Source organism: Lepidothrix coronata, unplaced genomic scaffold (assembly GCF_001604755.1).
Source record: "Lepidothrix coronata isolate B3197 unplaced genomic scaffold, Lepidothrix_coronata-1.0 Scaffold39, whole genome shotgun sequence".
Classification (NCBI taxonomy): Eukaryota; Metazoa; Chordata; class Aves; order Passeriformes; family Pipridae; genus Lepidothrix; species Lepidothrix coronata.
In genome coordinates this window covers 2,497,416-2,515,835 of record NW_016690219.1, presented here as the reverse complement: position 1 = coordinate 2,515,835, position 18,420 = coordinate 2,497,416, and the positions used below count along the sequence as shown (strand labels likewise).

Below are 18,420 nucleotides of genomic sequence, written 5' to 3'. Positions count from 1 at the left end.
AGGAGCAGAGTGCTCAGCACAGTAATAGCCATTTTCTGAGAAATTAAAGGGGTTTCAAAGTGCACTCTCATTTCCAAATTTGTTTTGTAAATAACTTCAGAATTGTTTTGGACAATCAAACCTGGTTATCATCTTTTCAATACAGTGCAATAAAACCAACATATTTTCTTCCCTGCTACACTAATTCTCATCAAATAGCCTTCCTCAAGATGAGCAATAACTCTAGTTCTATTATGCTTTTTGTCTGTATTTTTTTTTTTTTTTTTTGAGAAGGGAATAATTGATCTGATTTGGTTTAGAACATTTCTCTTTTATTCTTTTGAGATACTATTTGCTGTTCTACAATCAGATACCAACTTGAACACACAGTGGAATCAATGACAGAATATGAGGTTAATAATAACCAGCCTGTGGCAAATAATAAGCTGAATAAGTATTCTCAAAGATTCTGTTTCTGCATGTTTCCATGAATGTACATAGCACCTTCATGAATAGATATCTTCTCATTGATGTTTCTGGCGACACATTGGTGCCTTTGGTTGGAATGACATTAGAGTTTAACCCTGGCGTGCACTGATTGAAATGGCCTTTATATTATATTTAATACAAAGAGGTCTCTTTTATTCTTTAAGAAAAACTGCCATTTCTTGTTTTGATTTCTATAATAACACAGAGAGTGCAATATAAATCACATAAAGCTTTAAGTGCTGTCTCAAAGGATCTGCTAACAAATATCAATAGAGGATTCTAGATTTATTGTATTTATAAGCATTCCAGCTCTGTGAACTATAATGACTTTGTATTACTAAGGGCATGATCCTACGAAATACTGAGTGCCTCTTGCAACTGACTTTCATGAGTTTTGGAAAGGATGAGGCTTTAACGCTGCAAGTATCATACAAAAAGCAAGTCTTTAGAAATTCCACCCCATAACCCTGAGTTTATTGTCTCACAAAGATACATTTGCTCAGTTTACAGGTGAATATTTATTTTTGTCACCTGACAGTTTTGCAAACTCAACTTGACATCAAGCTGAATTTTTTCTTATTCAAGCATCATCATCAGTAATAAAGGTATTTTTGCCTTGGAAACCCCTGTGCAACTCCATTAGTCTCCACCAAGGTTATATGTGTTCAGCTGAGGTTATATATGGAAGACAACTGGGATGGAGAGACCTGATGGTGGACACAAATCGACCTCTGGAATATTTATTGCTGATGATGATGTGAAAGAAGGCAAAAAGTGGTGAGGTTAGCAGGCTAAATCTTGCACTATTTTTTCTTATAATGCATGCAAGCTTTATGTGAGCAGCTGAAAGACAATACATGCTGAAATGTAGGGTTTTGCTTTCATAAGTCTCTTTCCAGAGCATTTAAAGAGGGGTTTTTTTTAATTGTTTTAACCAAGTTCATATCAGAGCAGTGCTCAATCTGAAGTATATCTCCATTTGATAACTAAATAATAAAGCAGCAAGATTTTTCAGTGTGCTTCTAGAAATAGATTCTGCCTGGTGACTTCTGCACGCAAGCAGATGTCTTCACAGCAAAATCCAAATGACAGTATTTGGCCAGTCAGTAATTTGATTTCTGCAAGTTGGTTTTATGATTTTTCTTTTCCTGCAGACTCTACTCTTTATCACCCTAAAAAGCATATGCTGCAGCCTTAACAATTAAATAATAATGAGCAGACAGAAGAGAAAGGACAGGAGAGATCTGGCTTAGCTACTGCTAGCAATCATTAGATTTACAGAGGGAAAAAGGCATGCTTCCTAGGCCAACATATTTTTTATGAATAATTGATAAGGCAGTCAGTACAGTTATATCATAGAAATGTAATATATATCCATAATTATAGAACCAGCTTTGTGCAAAAGGACACAATACACTGCAAGGAGATACCAGCCAATATGCCATCCTGAAATAAAATACAGTCACTATTGTGTTAGTTGGCAAAATTTAAATACAGGATTTGAAGCAAGCACAATGTTCTTTAATCCCATTTTTTAGCACAGTCCAGGCTCAGTCTGCTCAGGAAAATACTGCAAGGCAAAATCAGCAGCTGCATTAATTTGCTGATGATTGAGAGAAAAATGAAAGTTATCCTCATGTTTTTTTTTCTCCCTACTTGCTACTCTAACTTACTAATAATACCAGAGTACCAATTTATTCCTATGCAAGTATATGAAGCATACAAATTGAAAGATCAATGTAATGGAAAAAAAAGATTATCATGCACTGTTTAGAATCAATCAGCTAGAAACAGAGGGGGGAAAATGCGAAGGCGGAGACATGATGTTTAGAAAATGTACATACTGTACCTACCCTAAGCTAGAGTGATTGCATGAAACAGCTACTGTTAGTCTAACATGCAGACCAAGAGCTATATTTTGACCAGAAAATCATCTTATTTCCAATCTTTTCTGGAGAAATTAATGAGTTGTATTTTCTTTTAAAAGTCCCCAAATGATAAAAATATCAATCCCTTTGCCCATAAAAGTCACATAAAAGCATGTAACAAAGATTTCAGGGTGAAGGGATTACAATACTCCAAATGCTTTATTAGCACAACATCTCAGCATTGTTCACCTGAACGCTGATGGCTTATTGTAGCCTGAAGGACTGACTTTTGTCATGTGTGACAGAGTCCCTTGAAAACACTGACAGCAATAGTTTTTAGTTGTGGACTGAATCACCATTAGCAGTGGAGTTTAAATCTTAGATCTCTCAGTGGTGGAACACTTTCTTCGGCCAAAACCAGCCTCTACTCATCAGAAATAATTACACTGTACGAGTCAGATGTGTAACAAATGGATCTGAGTCTCAGTTTGGAAATACATTCAGAGGAGGTGGAAAGAATGGCTACTGGCTCTGTGACAGGAGATTCAATCTTCATAAACCTGCAAGAGAGGGGAGGAAAAAAAAGCGACACAAATGCGCCCTACAAAAGAACAGAGCAGATCACAGCTGGAAGGAAGGCAAACCTTTTAATCAGGTCCTTGAAATACAAGCTGCAGGAAGCTAGAACATTTTGGTGGACTTCAAACTCTTTGCCTTCAACAATAATTTTCAGGTCTGTAAACTCTTTCGCTCTGCGTTGCTGGTTCAACTCCTTCAACATTTCTGCAGAACAGAGAAGACAGACAGTGCCAGGGTTCCCATTAAGAGTTTTTTATTTTTACTTTTTACTTTTCATTTTTTTTTTGTAAAGAAGTAGAGAAACAGGAAACAATTGATATTTTTGTCAGTAAGATTGGCTCAACACAGACAGTCAGAAGTTACGAACATAACATATTAAAAAAAAAAGAAAAAGAAAAAAGCAGGAACCAGTAGGTCTAAACAACTGAAATATATATACACAGAAAAAAAGCAAAACCAATCCTAAATTTGGAAGGGTTAAAAATGAAAACAAAATATTTCAGCATCAGCAAATCAGAAACACAGAGAATGCATTATCACAGAAAAGTTAAAATAATTTGTTATAATCAAAATCAAGAGCTAATGAATTTCTATCCAAATGGAAATAAGTTTTGAACATACTAGAATAATATTAGTAAAAATATGGTATTATGATGCAATATGAATTGGATATGGGTCAAAATAATAAAACCACAAGACCTGCAAAAATAACTTATCCTTAACATAGTAAAAATGTGTTAAGCCTCTCAGTTAACAGAATAAAATAGCACTTCTAAATAATATATAAATTATAGTGCATAAAAATTAGCCAAATTATCAATGCATCTAGCAATATACCTCAGCTATATAGACTACAATTGTATATGTTTCAGAATTAGCTTAAAAGCATCCTTATGATAAAAAATAATCTCATGCAGAGAATAAATTACTGCCTTTTATAGCAATTCCCATTTTTTGCACTCCAAGGATTTTTACCATCACAGCATTTTTATTTTTTAGCCTTCAATGGTTTCATTTACAGCAACAATCAACTTTCACACATCATGAAAGAATCGTAATGATTAAAATAACCTATGAAAGTGTTTCCATCCTGCAATAAAGCACCTACCTTGCGTGATGCCTCCTTTTATACAGCCTATTGGTGCTAACAGAATGAAATGATAGCATGCCACGTCTCCATGTAGGGATGTGAACTACTAGGCAACCTACATGTTTTATATGCTGCCTGGACTTTTAAGGGTAAGACTTCCTTCCAACTTTGCAGACCAAAGTGGCTATCAAGATGAATCATATACTTTTCACCTGGGGAATAGCCTGGCAGTTCAGAAGCCAGTGATCAAGATGACAAAAGAGCTGATTTTAAATACTAAAGGACTTTGGGTTTATTTTATGTTTGCAATAGGTCAAGGTTCTCATTTTCGCAGTGTAACACCCTGAACACATTCTTCTTCAGACAGATCTGTAAATCAACAACAGTTCCTTACATAGAGTCCTTACACAAAGTAAAAGGGACCTCGACAGCGTATGACTATAACTGTGCTCAAAGCCACTGTCAGGCTCGGGCACTGGGCTGCCAAAGCATTACCAAAGGGCCTTACGGTGAAACAAAGACCCAAATAATCTCTGTGCTCTCCTGCTTCCCCGAGGAAACTCAACAGGAATCATTTCAGCAAAGCACTAGTGTTTAACGACACAAAATCATGCAAATACACAACCGTTCCATGAAAAGAAACTGAAGTTCTCCTGAGCCCCAACATCTGTGGTGCGTATTTTTCAGGCCTAAGTAAATAAATGTCACCTTGCACATTTATGTCTATTTAATGGAAACACAGTAGTGTCTGAAAGGCTAATTATTCTGGGCTGAAATGGGTCAGTGCTCTCCAGAGAGTAAGCAGATCATTAGAGAGGGCACAGAAATAACAGCAGGCTTTTGTCAGATCTATAATAGGGGAAAATAAACCACTCTGTCCTGTGGGTGCTATAGCAGGGACTATTTTTAACAAATTCAGCTGAGCTAAAGCACAATGATACATTTCGAGCAAAATCTAAAACAGGGTCTGAATGTTCACTTCTCTGCAGGAAAGTCTCAGGCTTTTGCTGGAGGTGTGATGCCTGAAGTCTGACTGCACCATCAACACTTCAGGCCTTGGTTAAAGACCAAGGATGCTTTGGGCATAAGAGGTGTTCTACTTGATTAGGGCCACAGTGACTGAGGTCTCTGGTTTAACAGGAACAGCACCAGGTGCTTTTCCAGTTACATATTTTTGGAGGTGATTGTGGAGGAAGCATTTTTCTGTCCCTTTTCACATATGAACAACTTTTTTCCTTTTTCTGTCTGGGTCCATTATCCCACTTTCATTTATAGCAACAACATTTTCCTCCCCACCAATTTTCTATCATTTCATGCCTTAAAGACAGTTACTTCTCCCTCTAAACTTTTGATACTCTCTCTGCTTTTCAAATTTGCCCAGCCACTGCCTCTGCCCCATTTGCACTTTTCCTAAGTTCCTATTCAAGATCATTTTCTCTGATATCTGTACTTTGCAACCTTCCTTGCAGGAGCCTTTCAGGACAAGGGCTCCATCCATGACCATCATCATACAAGACTAAGATTATGTTCACACAAAGGGTCAATCTCGACTTCACCTTGTTCCATTTCCCTCTTTTAAAGATCACGATCAATTGTTCTAGTGTTCAAAGTGCACAACTGTATGAACGGCAACTGCACAGATGGATCCTGTGCTTGAGAAGAGGAAAGGAGAGGGGAATCAGAGTTTAGTTGCATTCTTGAATGGGGCTGGTGGTTTTGGGAAGTGAGCTCAGGGTACACGGGACAGTAGAGACCATCCTTGAACTCCTGATTGTGGCCAAGATTTCTGAAAAACAAGACACAAAGCTCAGCCACTGCACCTATAGATGTTGTGCTCTCTGTGCTATATGTCCAATACTGTGAGAGCTGGTTTGAGCATCTAAGTCCCCAAATGGCTCCCCCATGTAATGGGCTCATTACCTACTGAGCACCCTTTAATTACATCCAGTCCTCCATTTCCTGGGCACAGCTTCTATCTATGCTCTTTACACACATGAGTGCGTTTTATGCTGCATGCATTTATTAAGGGATGCAAACCAGAAAACAGGTCTGGAGCAGTGGTGCAATTTGGCTCATAAAAAACTAGAAATCAGAACGAGATCTAATCAGAAACTGAAGCTCCTCTTTTTCCTACACATATTCAAAGGCCATGATTCCCTCCTTGTTCCCCCAGCTTGTTGTAGTGCTCTTCGAGAGATGACTACTAACAGTCCTGAATTTTTGCAGCTCAGTTTCTGAACTAGAAGAAGAGGCAGGTGGAGAAGAAAAGGAAGTCAGGGGACTGCATTAATTCATCGATCTTCCTCGCTCAGGCTCCTTTGTATTACTAAATAACTAGCAGGCATTAGTATTGGACACAAGGTTATATCAGAATGGGCCCTCATTCTCAGAGTATTTGTAATGCTCACACTGTGCTTAGCCAGGCATTAATGATTTATGAGGACTCAGGATGAGTTGCAAAACAAATTTTTTCACCAGGTAATAATGCCTGTTGTAAAAGAAGAGACAACACAGTGCAGTTCTGGCAGTGAAAAATGACCTCAGCTGTCTCTTGCTAGTCTCTCTTCTGGGCTCCTCCTAATTTTCAGCATTTCCTCCAACAAATGGAATTTCCTGAAATCGTCAGAAACGTATGTGCTTGGAATTTCCTACTGTTTTTTTATTCCTCTGGTTTCTTTTTTCTAATGGACTTTGTTTTCTTTGTTTGGTTGGGGTTTTTTTGTTTCTTTAAGAAATCCAGGTAAAAATGAAGTGTAAGGACAGTTACACCACAAGGTTCCAGCAGGGGGAGCACTGATGTTTCCTCTCCTTAGTGAATCTCAGCCAATGCTCTTACATCACTAGTGCAAGGGATTTTTCCTTCCTGCCCCAGGTGCACACACACTTTGGGATGGCAGAAACCAAGCTGGTCCTTTCTGCCTCCTTCATCACTACTGATGCTAAATCATTCTCAGTGAAAGACTGGTTGAATGTTTTCTTTGTAAAGAACTACACCATAGACACCCCCATGTTCTTTCAAAATTACATGAGCCACGTAGTGGTTGAACCTAAAGGGGACCTGACCTGAAACCTGCAACTGAACATCTCTGTGGAGTTTGAGAAAGGCAGAGCTTTCTGTCTTGCCATTATCAGCCTCAGTATCGTTTCTTGGGGGCATTTAATATAATTATATTGAGAGTCCCAGAGACAATATGGGTCAGAAGGTGTAAGTGACTTTCCTCAGGTCAGGAACAAAGCCAGGAACAACTCAGAGGCTTTGATTCTTGGTCCCTAGCTCCATCCATCACACCACATTTTCTCCTTCTTAATTAATGGACAAATTACAAATTAAACTAAAGAGCCCACGAGCCTTGAATCAAATACAGGACCAAGTACAACTGTATAATAGTGTAGATCAAGTAAGGGGAACAGAAATTATACAGTGAATATTTTTTTAAATTACTTACGATCAGAAATAAAAATGAACAAGGAACTTATTCCCCAAGTTTATTTATTCTGTATTTTAAGCACAGTGGAGACTGGATACTTAAAAATCCTCCCTAATGCACATTCCCGTGGTACAATGGAAGCTCTCAGGTTTCTTTCCAATTTTAATAAAGAACTCCTTACTTAAATTCTAGTAGATAAAGCTTTAAAAGGGGACAGCCAGAGCTAAAATATAATGAACCATAAAATCTGGAAGAACAATTTTTACAAACAGTGTTTTTAAAATTTACTTGGAAAAACTAACCTTTTATCAAACTGCAAAGGGTAATTGATGAAATATTGCTAATTATTCTTGTGAAGAACGTGCAAGACACCAGTGCTTGCTCAGCCAGCCTCCTGATTTCATGATTGAGACAGAAAATGTGGGAAAGTCAAGAAAAGTTACCAGGAGGAAAATCCAATTACCTTCTTGCTTTAATAAGTAAGGAGATTAATTCCCAAGGTTACGCTCTAGTTACATAAAACAATCATTTTAACCACTAAGTGCCAGCACTGCCCACACTTGTTTATTTTGGTAGTGGTAGAGTATGTGTAAATTACGAAGCACGAGATCTAGCAGTCAAATAGGAGCTATGAATGACAGAAAGGAGTTTACTGTGCTGCACCCACCCTATGTGAACCACACAAGAACCCATTTTTGACAAGTCTCTCTTTCTTCTCACCACAACATCCACAGACACACAGAGAACCCCAAAGCCTTGAGAATGCCATAACCTGCTCAATGTACCCTCGTGCTCCTGACATGTAGCTTGAAGCAGCTGCACAGAGAGATAACAACTCAAGTCCAGCTGCCTCCTTAGGCCAGTCTGATGAAGTTAAGCAGGCACACTTGGCACTGCAGTGGCTGACATTGCTCTCCACTTCTTTGGGCATCCTGCCACTGCAGAAGCTACCACTGAACATCATTCCTACAGAAGCTTCCAGGCACAAACCTCTGGAGAACAGCTTCCTACTTGGGACTGAGGACAAGAAATAGGTCCTTTATTCTCTTTTGGCCTGAAAGGCAATAGTAGAGAAATGAATGAATTCTGGTGGGAATCATTAACAGATGAGGATGTTTCAGATCATAGAATATCCTGAGTTGGAAGGGACCCACAAAGATCATTGAGTCCAATTCCTGGCCCTGCACAGAACACTCCAAGAATCCCACCATGTGCCTGAGAGCATTGTCCAAACTCTTATTGAACTCTGGCAGGTTTGGTGCCATGACCACTTCCCTGGGAAGTCTGTTACAGCATCCAACCACTCTCTGGATGAAAAACCCACTCTTAATACCCAATACTAACTACCCTGTGATCTTCAGTTTTCTTCTTGGACCCTCAAAATTATACATCCAGCTACCTAGACTGTCTCTGCAGTCAAATAGAGACAGAAGCTGTCTCATGCACAACCCAACCTATTCTGTGTGCTTAGCCAGGTAGGATGCACTGTCTCTCCCTAGGGATTACCAAGGGAGATAAAATAATTAGTTGAGACCAGAGGGTAATTTCTTTTTTTTGCACAGAAGGTGAGAATTAATCTATTGCAGATAAATATTTCACCTTTTTTTTTCCTATTGGATCACAACTTTAGTTGAACTTCATCAAGAGCAGAAGGAGAAGGGGGCGTAAGAAAGCTAGGATTTGCCTGTGCAAGGATTCTTATTGGTGAGATGGGGGAGGCAGACAAATGGTGAAACACTCTCACTCTGTTCTGTGAAGTGTCAGAGCTGCCAAAGGTTTGGGACAGAGGTGCAAAATACTGTCTACATGATACTGGTGTGCCCAGCCCTCCTCTCACAGTCTCTGTCCATTACGGTTTCCACAGGACACCAATCTGCTCCAAAAGGCATCTGAAAATGCTCGACTCTTGTGGCTATCTCCTGCATATTTTGCTTTCATAAGCCCTTAAGCCCAGATAAAAAATAAACTGAGAAAAGCTCAACACTGACTACAGGAGCACTGTGAGGCCGTGCCCTACTGAGTCTGTGCTACCCAGCTACACCCCCTGGTGAAGATGGAGCATATGCTGATGAAGAGGTATCACTGCTGGCACAGCTACACCAACCTCTGAACAAAAGGCAATGAGAGTCATCTTCTGCTGGGTTTTGTCAGCACAGCAATGTGAAATGCAAGGTGTGAAGTTGTCATACCCTGAGCTGATAGAGCTATGGCAGTAGGAATTTGTAGTGCAGACCAACCTGTCTATATCTTAGTTGTGTTGACACTGTTAGACACCTGTGCTGCTAAAGAAAACAGTAACAGATGCTGGAGAGTGGGAAAATATTTTTTAAATCCTGCTGAACAACACATATGTGGCTGTATATGATAATTCTACTCAAAGGATTGTTGGCAATGAGATGCCCCATTGTGCTAAATAACTTTTCGTTGTTCACATAGACAAATTCTTCTCACCTTATTATGATGAGAAAGGCTCAGCAAAGTCAGCTGTGGTGATTACTACTTGAGGAAGACAACTACAACTCTGTGTGTAAATGGAACCTTTCTAAATACATTAAAAACTCAGGGAAGTCACTATATCGTGTTTTGAAACCAATTTTCAGGCTATTATCATCACTAGAACTGACATTAGGAGGTACCTCAAGGTTGCCTTCACACATTACAGAGTTGATATGTCCCTATATTAGGCCACAGAACTATTTCAACATGTTTTCTGATTATACTCAGAGACAAACTACAACCCTACTCTCTAGAAAACAACACATTAAATGCAACTTTGGAGAGATTTTGGTATCACAGTTATGCATTAAAATAATAAAAAAGGGAGTCTGGGGGCTAGACTCCTTTGTTGCTTTGATTTATTAGGTAAAATCCTCTATGGTATCCATGCCTGCTAATTTATAATCATACAGGGTTACAAATGCACAGTGAATATATGTGACTGGCTTTGAAAATGAACTGCATTTACATTATGTACACAGATGCAAAGAATGAGAAAAAAATACAGGGACAATCTGATCTCTTTCATTTTCCAACACAGACTGTGATCCATGGAAGGACAAGCAGCAAGACCAAAGGATCCAGTATAAAAATATCCACTGAGATGTTGAGATAAAGATGTAGCTTCCTATATCAGGATCTGCTGGGTTTTTTTTTCAAGATTCACCCCTGATCAAATTCAAAGTTGGCTGCAGCCTGTTCTATATTGGCCAAGGCAAACAAAGCCCCGGAGATCCCAGCAAACTGCCAGTCTGGTCCCCTCTCCACATATAACATGCCACTATGTCAGTTAGCAATGTAACTTGATTTCCAGGCAGACAATAATTTTATCTAGAGACAAAATGAGAGAGACAGGCAGATAGAGAAGGAAAAAAATAATCTTGTGAGCATTGGAAACACAGAATAGCCCAGATTCAAAGAGAAATTTAGTTCTGATTGTTTTATTTACCAGCAGGCAGCCCTGAATATCAATCCACACTTAAGGGAAGGCTAAAATATTTATTGCTGTGGTCTGGGAAGGATTTGGTATTATCCTAATTGCTTGTAGCAGAAGACTAGCAGATAGCTTTTAGACCTTTTTGATCTCTTTATGTAGTGCAAGGCATTAGCTAAATGTTTCTGAGTTTTGAAGGCTTTGAACAAGAAGCACCCATCTGTGAAACCAATAGCGTGATAATCAACAGGCTTCTGACACGGCAGCACTAGTGAAACGCTGATCAGTTTTGGTGGTGTAAGAACAAAAGCTACAAATTGTGTATCAATGTGTGTGTTCATACAGCCAGCAAACAAAACACTTGTTTTCCAAAAGAAGAAAACAACAAAAAAAGACGGGTTTCTGAAAATAAATCAGTGATGCATCCAGAGCAAATTGCATATATTAGAGTAAAAAATACCCCAAAACTCTAAGGTGAACACCTGACAATCAAAAACTTGAAAGCACTTAACATACATTAATTAGCAAGAATGAGGTTGTTCCTCTGCCCATTGTAAACAAAGCAGTGCTGCCCAGCTTCAACAAGGGCAGGGCTTAGGTTTATTCACAAAATGCATGTAAGTGTAATCAACACAATTCTTTGAAATACATCTTTATTGGCCAGTGGTAACACGCCTGTTTTCTAGCAGTCATATACTGCACTACATGAAGCCTAATGAAAGCAAATAAAAACAAGTCAAATATTCAACACAGAAATCTCACCCTTTCAGAAGATATTATACATCATCTATAAATAATAAAGTACTAAATCCTAATATTTAGGCTTATATACTCAATGGATGGCTTAGTTATGCACTAGATTAAATGTATGTGACCACATGTCTTGGTCCAATGGACACCTCACATGATAGAGAACTGTTCTTTTGGTATGGACTGAGTCCCCAGAATGACTCTTAGTGATTCATTACACCATCACAACAAGTAAGTCTAATCGAATATTGAATTAAAAAAAAAAAAAGAAAGCACTGTCAGTCAACTCTAGGCCCTCCCTGGGGGATTTTGCACCCCAACAACTATGCTCCAGCTCCTGTTTCCCTGCTCTGTAGCTTCAGCAGGTGTCAGGGGCTGCAATCATGACTTTTCACGACTACAGAAATAATTGTAATAGTTAAATACAAGGTTGTTAACTTACCTAAGAATCACAAATGACTACAGGTTTGGAAAAAATGATAAATAAGCTATTTTTTAGGCCCCCTGAGCTTTAAGAACATGGTATTTTACGTTAAAAAAGGCATAATTTGTGACAGATTTCCTTTGAACATCTTGCTACTTACAATAATTTTGAATCTCTAGATTCTACCTGTCCTAAAGATGTGAAAGACTTTATAATTGTTTTTTTTCCTACATTTTTAAGCACTGTAAAGTTTTTGAAATCTAATGGTGTTGTAGCTGTTTAGAAACATTTGGTAAAACATTCTTCTTACTTCTACCTAACTCATGTTTCCCTCTAATAGGATAGACCTTGATTTTTAAACCTTTATATTTAAGCAAACTTTTTGGAAGGTATTGCTATTAATATTAAATATTTTTGTATAAGACAAGTAAAGTCACTTCCTATCATCCATGTTGCTTGAACAGGGGGTTTGTACAGTATGGCAAGAGAATATGAGCCATGACTGGCTGATAATGCAAGAAACCATTTAACTGCGAATGTTGTTATTTTCACAGAGAATTAAGCTATCAGGATGTGATAAGTAGCTGCCTTACCAAACTCAGAATTATTAAAAAAAAAAACAGAAAAAGAGACACTTTAAAGAAATCTGTTGAGATTAAAGGACGAAGATTTATTTAATGAGTATTAAAATTTATGGGCTCTCTAAGAATTAAGCAAGCTTATAAAGACTATTTTGAGAGCTGAATGGCTTTTGCATAATGAAGATGGTTGATAAGACTTGGCTAAAACATTTCAAATACAAACGAAAACAAAGGAACACCTCAGAAAACATGGTGATTAAGTCAAAATTTCAGCTGTGAAGGCAATATACAAATTTCACAATAATTTCATAATCCAAAAACGCTACTACGACCAACCCGCAAAGGTGCTGAACCTATGAAAGGATGACAACAGGCAATTTTGAATCTAGACAAGCATGAAAGAAGCATGTTTTTCTCCTTCTGTGTAGTTATGGCAACTGAGAGATATAAACCCCCTCCTAACCGAACAAGGGCTTTTTTCCTCTCTCTGCTCCCATCCGCAACTTTACAGCTGTCACCACAAGTCATCCCGCTCGCTCCGCACGCCAGCAGGCAGCACGCAGGCATCTAAGGCGAGGAGAGAACAAAGAGGCTGCAACACAGCTCCAGTTCAAATGACAGCCTCACCAGGGCTCCAGCCTGCACTGGGAAGGCAAAGTTGTAAAGTTTTACGAAAGAATTGAAGTAAATTTCTTCTCTAGAGGTCCTAGCGGGAAATCAAAGATCTATTTTAATTTAAGATACTTGCAGCTTCTCTTGCTAATGACCGAAATATCTAGACCAATAGCTCCCCAACAGTAGTCTGCAGGTTGACAGGGGTCCATAAAGCCACTTGCACTGATCTGAAAAGCCACATACACAGTAAAACATTAACTGTTTCCAGTTTTGAATCTGGGTGTTCAAGATAGTGAAATGTAAGAAATGTGAAGGGCTGGAAGGTACCTGTGAAAACTGCTATTGAAACCATGAGGATTCTGGAGATGGGACACTTTAGGCAAACTGAAAATAACAGGATTTAATTTAGATAGAAGATCCTTGATGGGAATTGATAGATGTCCATCCGTAAGCTACTTCACTGATCTGTGACACAGAAAACCAAGACTTACTATCACGCTGGAGAAGAGGGTTGCCTCTGAGATCCTCACAAAGGGCGGCCTTAAATTCAGTGATGAGAGCTCCAAAAAGGAGCTGAAAATGAAATGACCACCGTTTATTGTCTGTGGTCTTTTGATTTTTTTTGCATTCTTCAGGAGAAAACAGTTAGTGATCATTTACTTTGTCTTCAATGACATTTTGCCCTATGACACCGAGTAAAACCTGGTGTCTCTACTCAGTGTATGTCTGAACTGGTTTCAGGAGAGACATTTATTATGATTTTGTTCATTATTTCTCATTTCTCTAATCCATTATTTTCATATATATATATATAATGGTGGTACTTTTAATAAAGTATATAGTATTAGGAGTTTATATGTTCAAATGAACTCCTGGGAATAAAGTCATTAAAAATCTACGGCTATACTTGAAAGGCTTTGTGCCTTCACCTCTCGTATACTTGCCCTCTCCTCTCCGACAGAAGGCTAACACATATTTAAAAAGAACAAATATCTACCTGTGCAAAAGCTGCCCTTTACATTTCACATGAAATGTCAATATTTCAAGAGTTGGTTTGGTCTTTCCAAGTATCTGTGACCCTTTCAGTGGACAGAAGATTTCATAGGCAGTTTTAAAAATTAAAATAGTTCTGAACTTTTTTCTTTCATTTGTATGCACATTTTTACATTGCTGCAGAAAATTTCATTAATAGTGACAATATGGCACAACTGTCATGTCTCACTGCGCTGACGTCTTTAGGTTAGTTTGGAAGCATTTTTCTAGGTCATTATTTTTAATTAATACAATGATTTAGTATATTTTTATTCAAAATGTCAAACTGTTTTAATCATAATACAAATATGAAACATTAACCTAAAAAATAGGATGTTTTTCTGGTACTAAATAGCAACAACATAATTAAAAGCATGACATTCTAAAATGAAAATAGTGTATTTGACCATTTTACATCTTAATGAACTATCATATCTACTTGCTATTTAAATTTCATTAAACTGGATAACAAATATAAAATACATTTTGAAACAACATCATCTCTCAACAACTTCTGGAAATATGTACCTTGTTAATGATGGTTAAATGACTTTTCTAATTAGTGTGATTTGAAAAAAACTGATTGAAATGGCATCTTACAGGAAAAAACAGTTTCAAGGACAATTTATTTCACTGAAGACACTGTCAATACTCCATCAGGCAGTAGCTATTTAGCTGTAATCAGGGCTTGCTTTAACTGTACAGCTCTGCAGCAACTCGTGGAGTTAAACTGACACAAAGCCCTTTTAAGTGACACGAAGTGTTTTCCAGCTCTAACCAACACACCAGTGTAACTGAGAACAGAATTTGGTTCCCATTATTGTACTGTATAATAAACACAGTTATAGAGACACACACTTGCAATACCATCAAAGGAACATTGTTTCTTGATTTCCTGATTTTTAATGTTAATTTTCTAGTCAGCTTAACTTATATCTTGGCTTTTTTTCCTTTAACTGTTACATTTTTATTCTCCGGCTCCCTCTTATACATTTGTGATTTTCTCCTAGCAGTAATTTTTAAAGGTAGTAATATATCATTGAAGAATGTGATTAAGATAATTCAGTGCATTCCTAAGGACACCAAATTGCTGGACTGAAGTGTAATTTGGGTAGGCTGCAACTTTTTTTTAAAGATTCATGATGCTGTAAATGCAAAACAAAACTGAAGGTGAAGCAACAGCTCTGGGTACTTATCTGCGAGAACTCTAAGAAATGGAAAAAACTCTAACAAAATCGCAGAAAATATAGATTATATTTTTCAAAATGCCTAAATAACTTCTGAGCCTGAGACTTAACAGCTCTTGAAAATTTAACCAATCTGTAATTTGTCATAAAGACAAACAATGATTTCTCTTGAAATAATAGGGTCAAACTGCTTTTGACTAACCTTAGTAATGTCAAAGGTTAAAAAGATGTAGCTGGAATACAACAACCTGCTCTGTAAAACAAGCATTCATCAGAGCTTTAAATTTCTGCTTGTTCTGCAGGGAATAGCTTGCAAAGGCAACTTCACACAAAAGCCACACATCCCTTTTTAGAGGGGATTGTACCATTCTTGTCTTAATCATACAAATTTTACATCATTTTCACACCAATCTTTAATACCCGTTTGAGTAAAGGAAGTCAGAGTTCAGAATTGGAGGTGCAAACTCTAGTTATTCTTATGTTTTCCATGTTCTGTAGTTGATGGACCCAAGAAATAGCCCAAACCATTCTTTCATGGTCTTTAGCATTCACTGTATAAGAGAAAAATGAATATACTCTTTAAAAACAATTGTGGAGTATTGAATAGAGATTCTGAAAGGGAAAAAGGGCATTTAATATATGACAAAGTTTAAATCTACCCAAAGAACAATTTTTTTGAATCCTTTTTGAAAGCAAAAAAGCGAATATGGTTGCTGTGCACTCACATATTTGGTGGTGCACAGAAAGAATATCTTCCCTATGCCAAAAATTAGAAAGCTACAGAGATTTCCAGTATGGTGAACTTTAAAAAAACCTAATTTTTTTAGTAATTAGCATGCTAGCTGCTATAGATTTGTATGGAATCTACTGTCAAACAAGGCTGATGACTATATTTTTTGGTTATTTTCTTTTTTTTTCTTGAAAGAAGAAGGCCAAGTAGACTTAGAGGCAAAATTCAGAGAAGTAAAGCCAGGGGTAAACCTAGTGAAAAGACATCTTGGAGGAGAATAACCATAAATAAAGTAAAGCAAGAAAATAAAACTGAAAAAAAAAAGGCAAAATGAAAATGAATGGCATGTTCTTAACTGCCAAAGGTAGAGTTCATGACTATAAGGAAAACCTGACTCCATTAACTGTGCAAAGCATGGCTGTTTCAGGACTGTGCCAGTGGCAGAAATCAGCTTGCAAATGATCAAAGAGGCTGTTTTACGTTGTGAAAAACGCACACTACCTCACATACACATAGTAAAAGTGATGCAAGAACATTAATAACAGTTATTCTGCAGTTAAATCCTTGTAGACCAGGCTAACTTTAAAATAATGCAAGTATAAGAGATCTTCAGAAGTTACACAACTTCCTAAGTGACAGGTATGAAGAGAGAAACCCTCTGCTACTTTGGACCTTCCTCAAAGAGATGCTTTTTTCCTGCCATGAAAACAGAGTTATAACTATGCAGATGTGGCAGATGTTAGTGTATGAATATTTATATATCCAGAGGATATTTTGGTCTACCTCATCAGGCATGTTAATATTTGAATAGATTAATCAAAGCACTGAGTCCATGAGGCAAACTGCCCCCTTACCTCCTCATAGATGGATGTGGTTCATATTCTGAACGATGTGCTCACCCCAGAGCTCTTGCCTGTATCATCTTGTCAGGTACCTCCAGACCACAAAAGGGAGTACAGGGGAGCAGCACTTTGAAAGGACACAGGGCACGACAGAAACACAGCCCAACACAGCATGGTGATGTGTGGGCATCGCTCAGGACCAAACACAGGCTGGTCTAGTGGTGCTGTGCTTAAGCTTAGAACTCATCCCTCTAGGAATGACTCCCAGCTGTCCCAACGGCTCACAGGGGTAAGTAGCCTGACAACAAAGCCCTCCTGGCACATTACAGCACATTTTGACCCATCATCTCAAGTCTCCTTGAACTCAACTGTTCTAAGTCACCCTTCTGGCATTTAAAGCAAAGCACCACACATGACCCAAAGCACTGGCCACGATGAGTTGGTGGAAACTTAACCAACAAACCTTAAATGCATTTTTTTTCATGAAGCCATGGAAAATTTAGGGTTTGCATGATTCGTGGCAACACAACAAAACATTTTTGACCAGCTGAACAGTGTTTCTTTTATAGAAACATTAGGTAGACATGCACATGCACACACAGGGAAGGCACTGGCATTAGTGTGGGAGGAATCTAAATGGCATTAAAGCAAGACTACACTTCAAATTGCTTTTCATGACTTAAAAAGCAACAGTGTTTCATATGTGTCTATTCATTTCCACTAAACTGGAAAGTAACACACCTCTGTGCCCAGTTCTGGGCCCCTCAGTTCAGGAAGGATATTGAGGTGCTGGAGCAGATCCAGAGAAGAGAAACAAGGTTGGTGAAGGGACTTGAGCACAAGTCCTATGAGGAGAGGCTGAGGGAACTGGGGTTGTTTAGTCTGGAAAAGAGGAGGCTCAGGGGAGACCTCCTCACTCTCTACAACTCCCTGCCAGGAGGCTGTAGCCAGGTGGGGGTTGGTCTCTTCTCCCAGGCAGCTATCAGTAAGATAAGAGGGCATGGTCTTAAGCTGTGCTAGGGGAGCTTTAGTTTGGATGTTAGGAAGAAATTCTTTACAGAAAGAGTAATCAGGCACTGGAATGGGCTGCCCAGGGAAGTGGTGGATTCTCCGTCCCTGGAGTTTTTTAAGATGAGACTGGATGTGGCACTTAGTGCCATGGTCTGGTAACCATGGTGGTAGTGGATCAAGGGTTGGACTTGATGATCTCAGAGGTCCCTTCCAACCTGGCTGATTCTATGATTCTTACCCTCTTATCAATTTTAAGTTAAAGCATTTATTTTGTACACCCATTTTCAAGTTTATAACTTCACATATACCCTATACATAATAATATAATGGCCAGTCTTCGCGAGCGAAGATTTGGGAAAGGTCATTGTCCCTTCGAGCCTGCGCA

At 38.3% G+C, this 18,420-nt stretch overlaps 1 protein-coding gene across 2 annotated transcripts in view; it reads right to left on the bottom strand.

The window, feature by feature from the left end:
- The window catches only part of KLHL29 (kelch like family member 29), a 394,362-nt gene that overhangs the window by 70,953 nt on the left and 304,989 nt on the right, over positions 1-18,420 (bottom strand). For both annotated transcript variants that reach the window (XM_017813094.1, XM_017813096.1), the window contains one exon: positions 2,981-3,119. In XM_017813094.1, the coding sequence (XP_017668583.1) occupies positions 2,981-3,119 (139 nt within the window). The remainder of the gene's footprint in view (positions 1-2,980; positions 3,120-18,420) is intronic.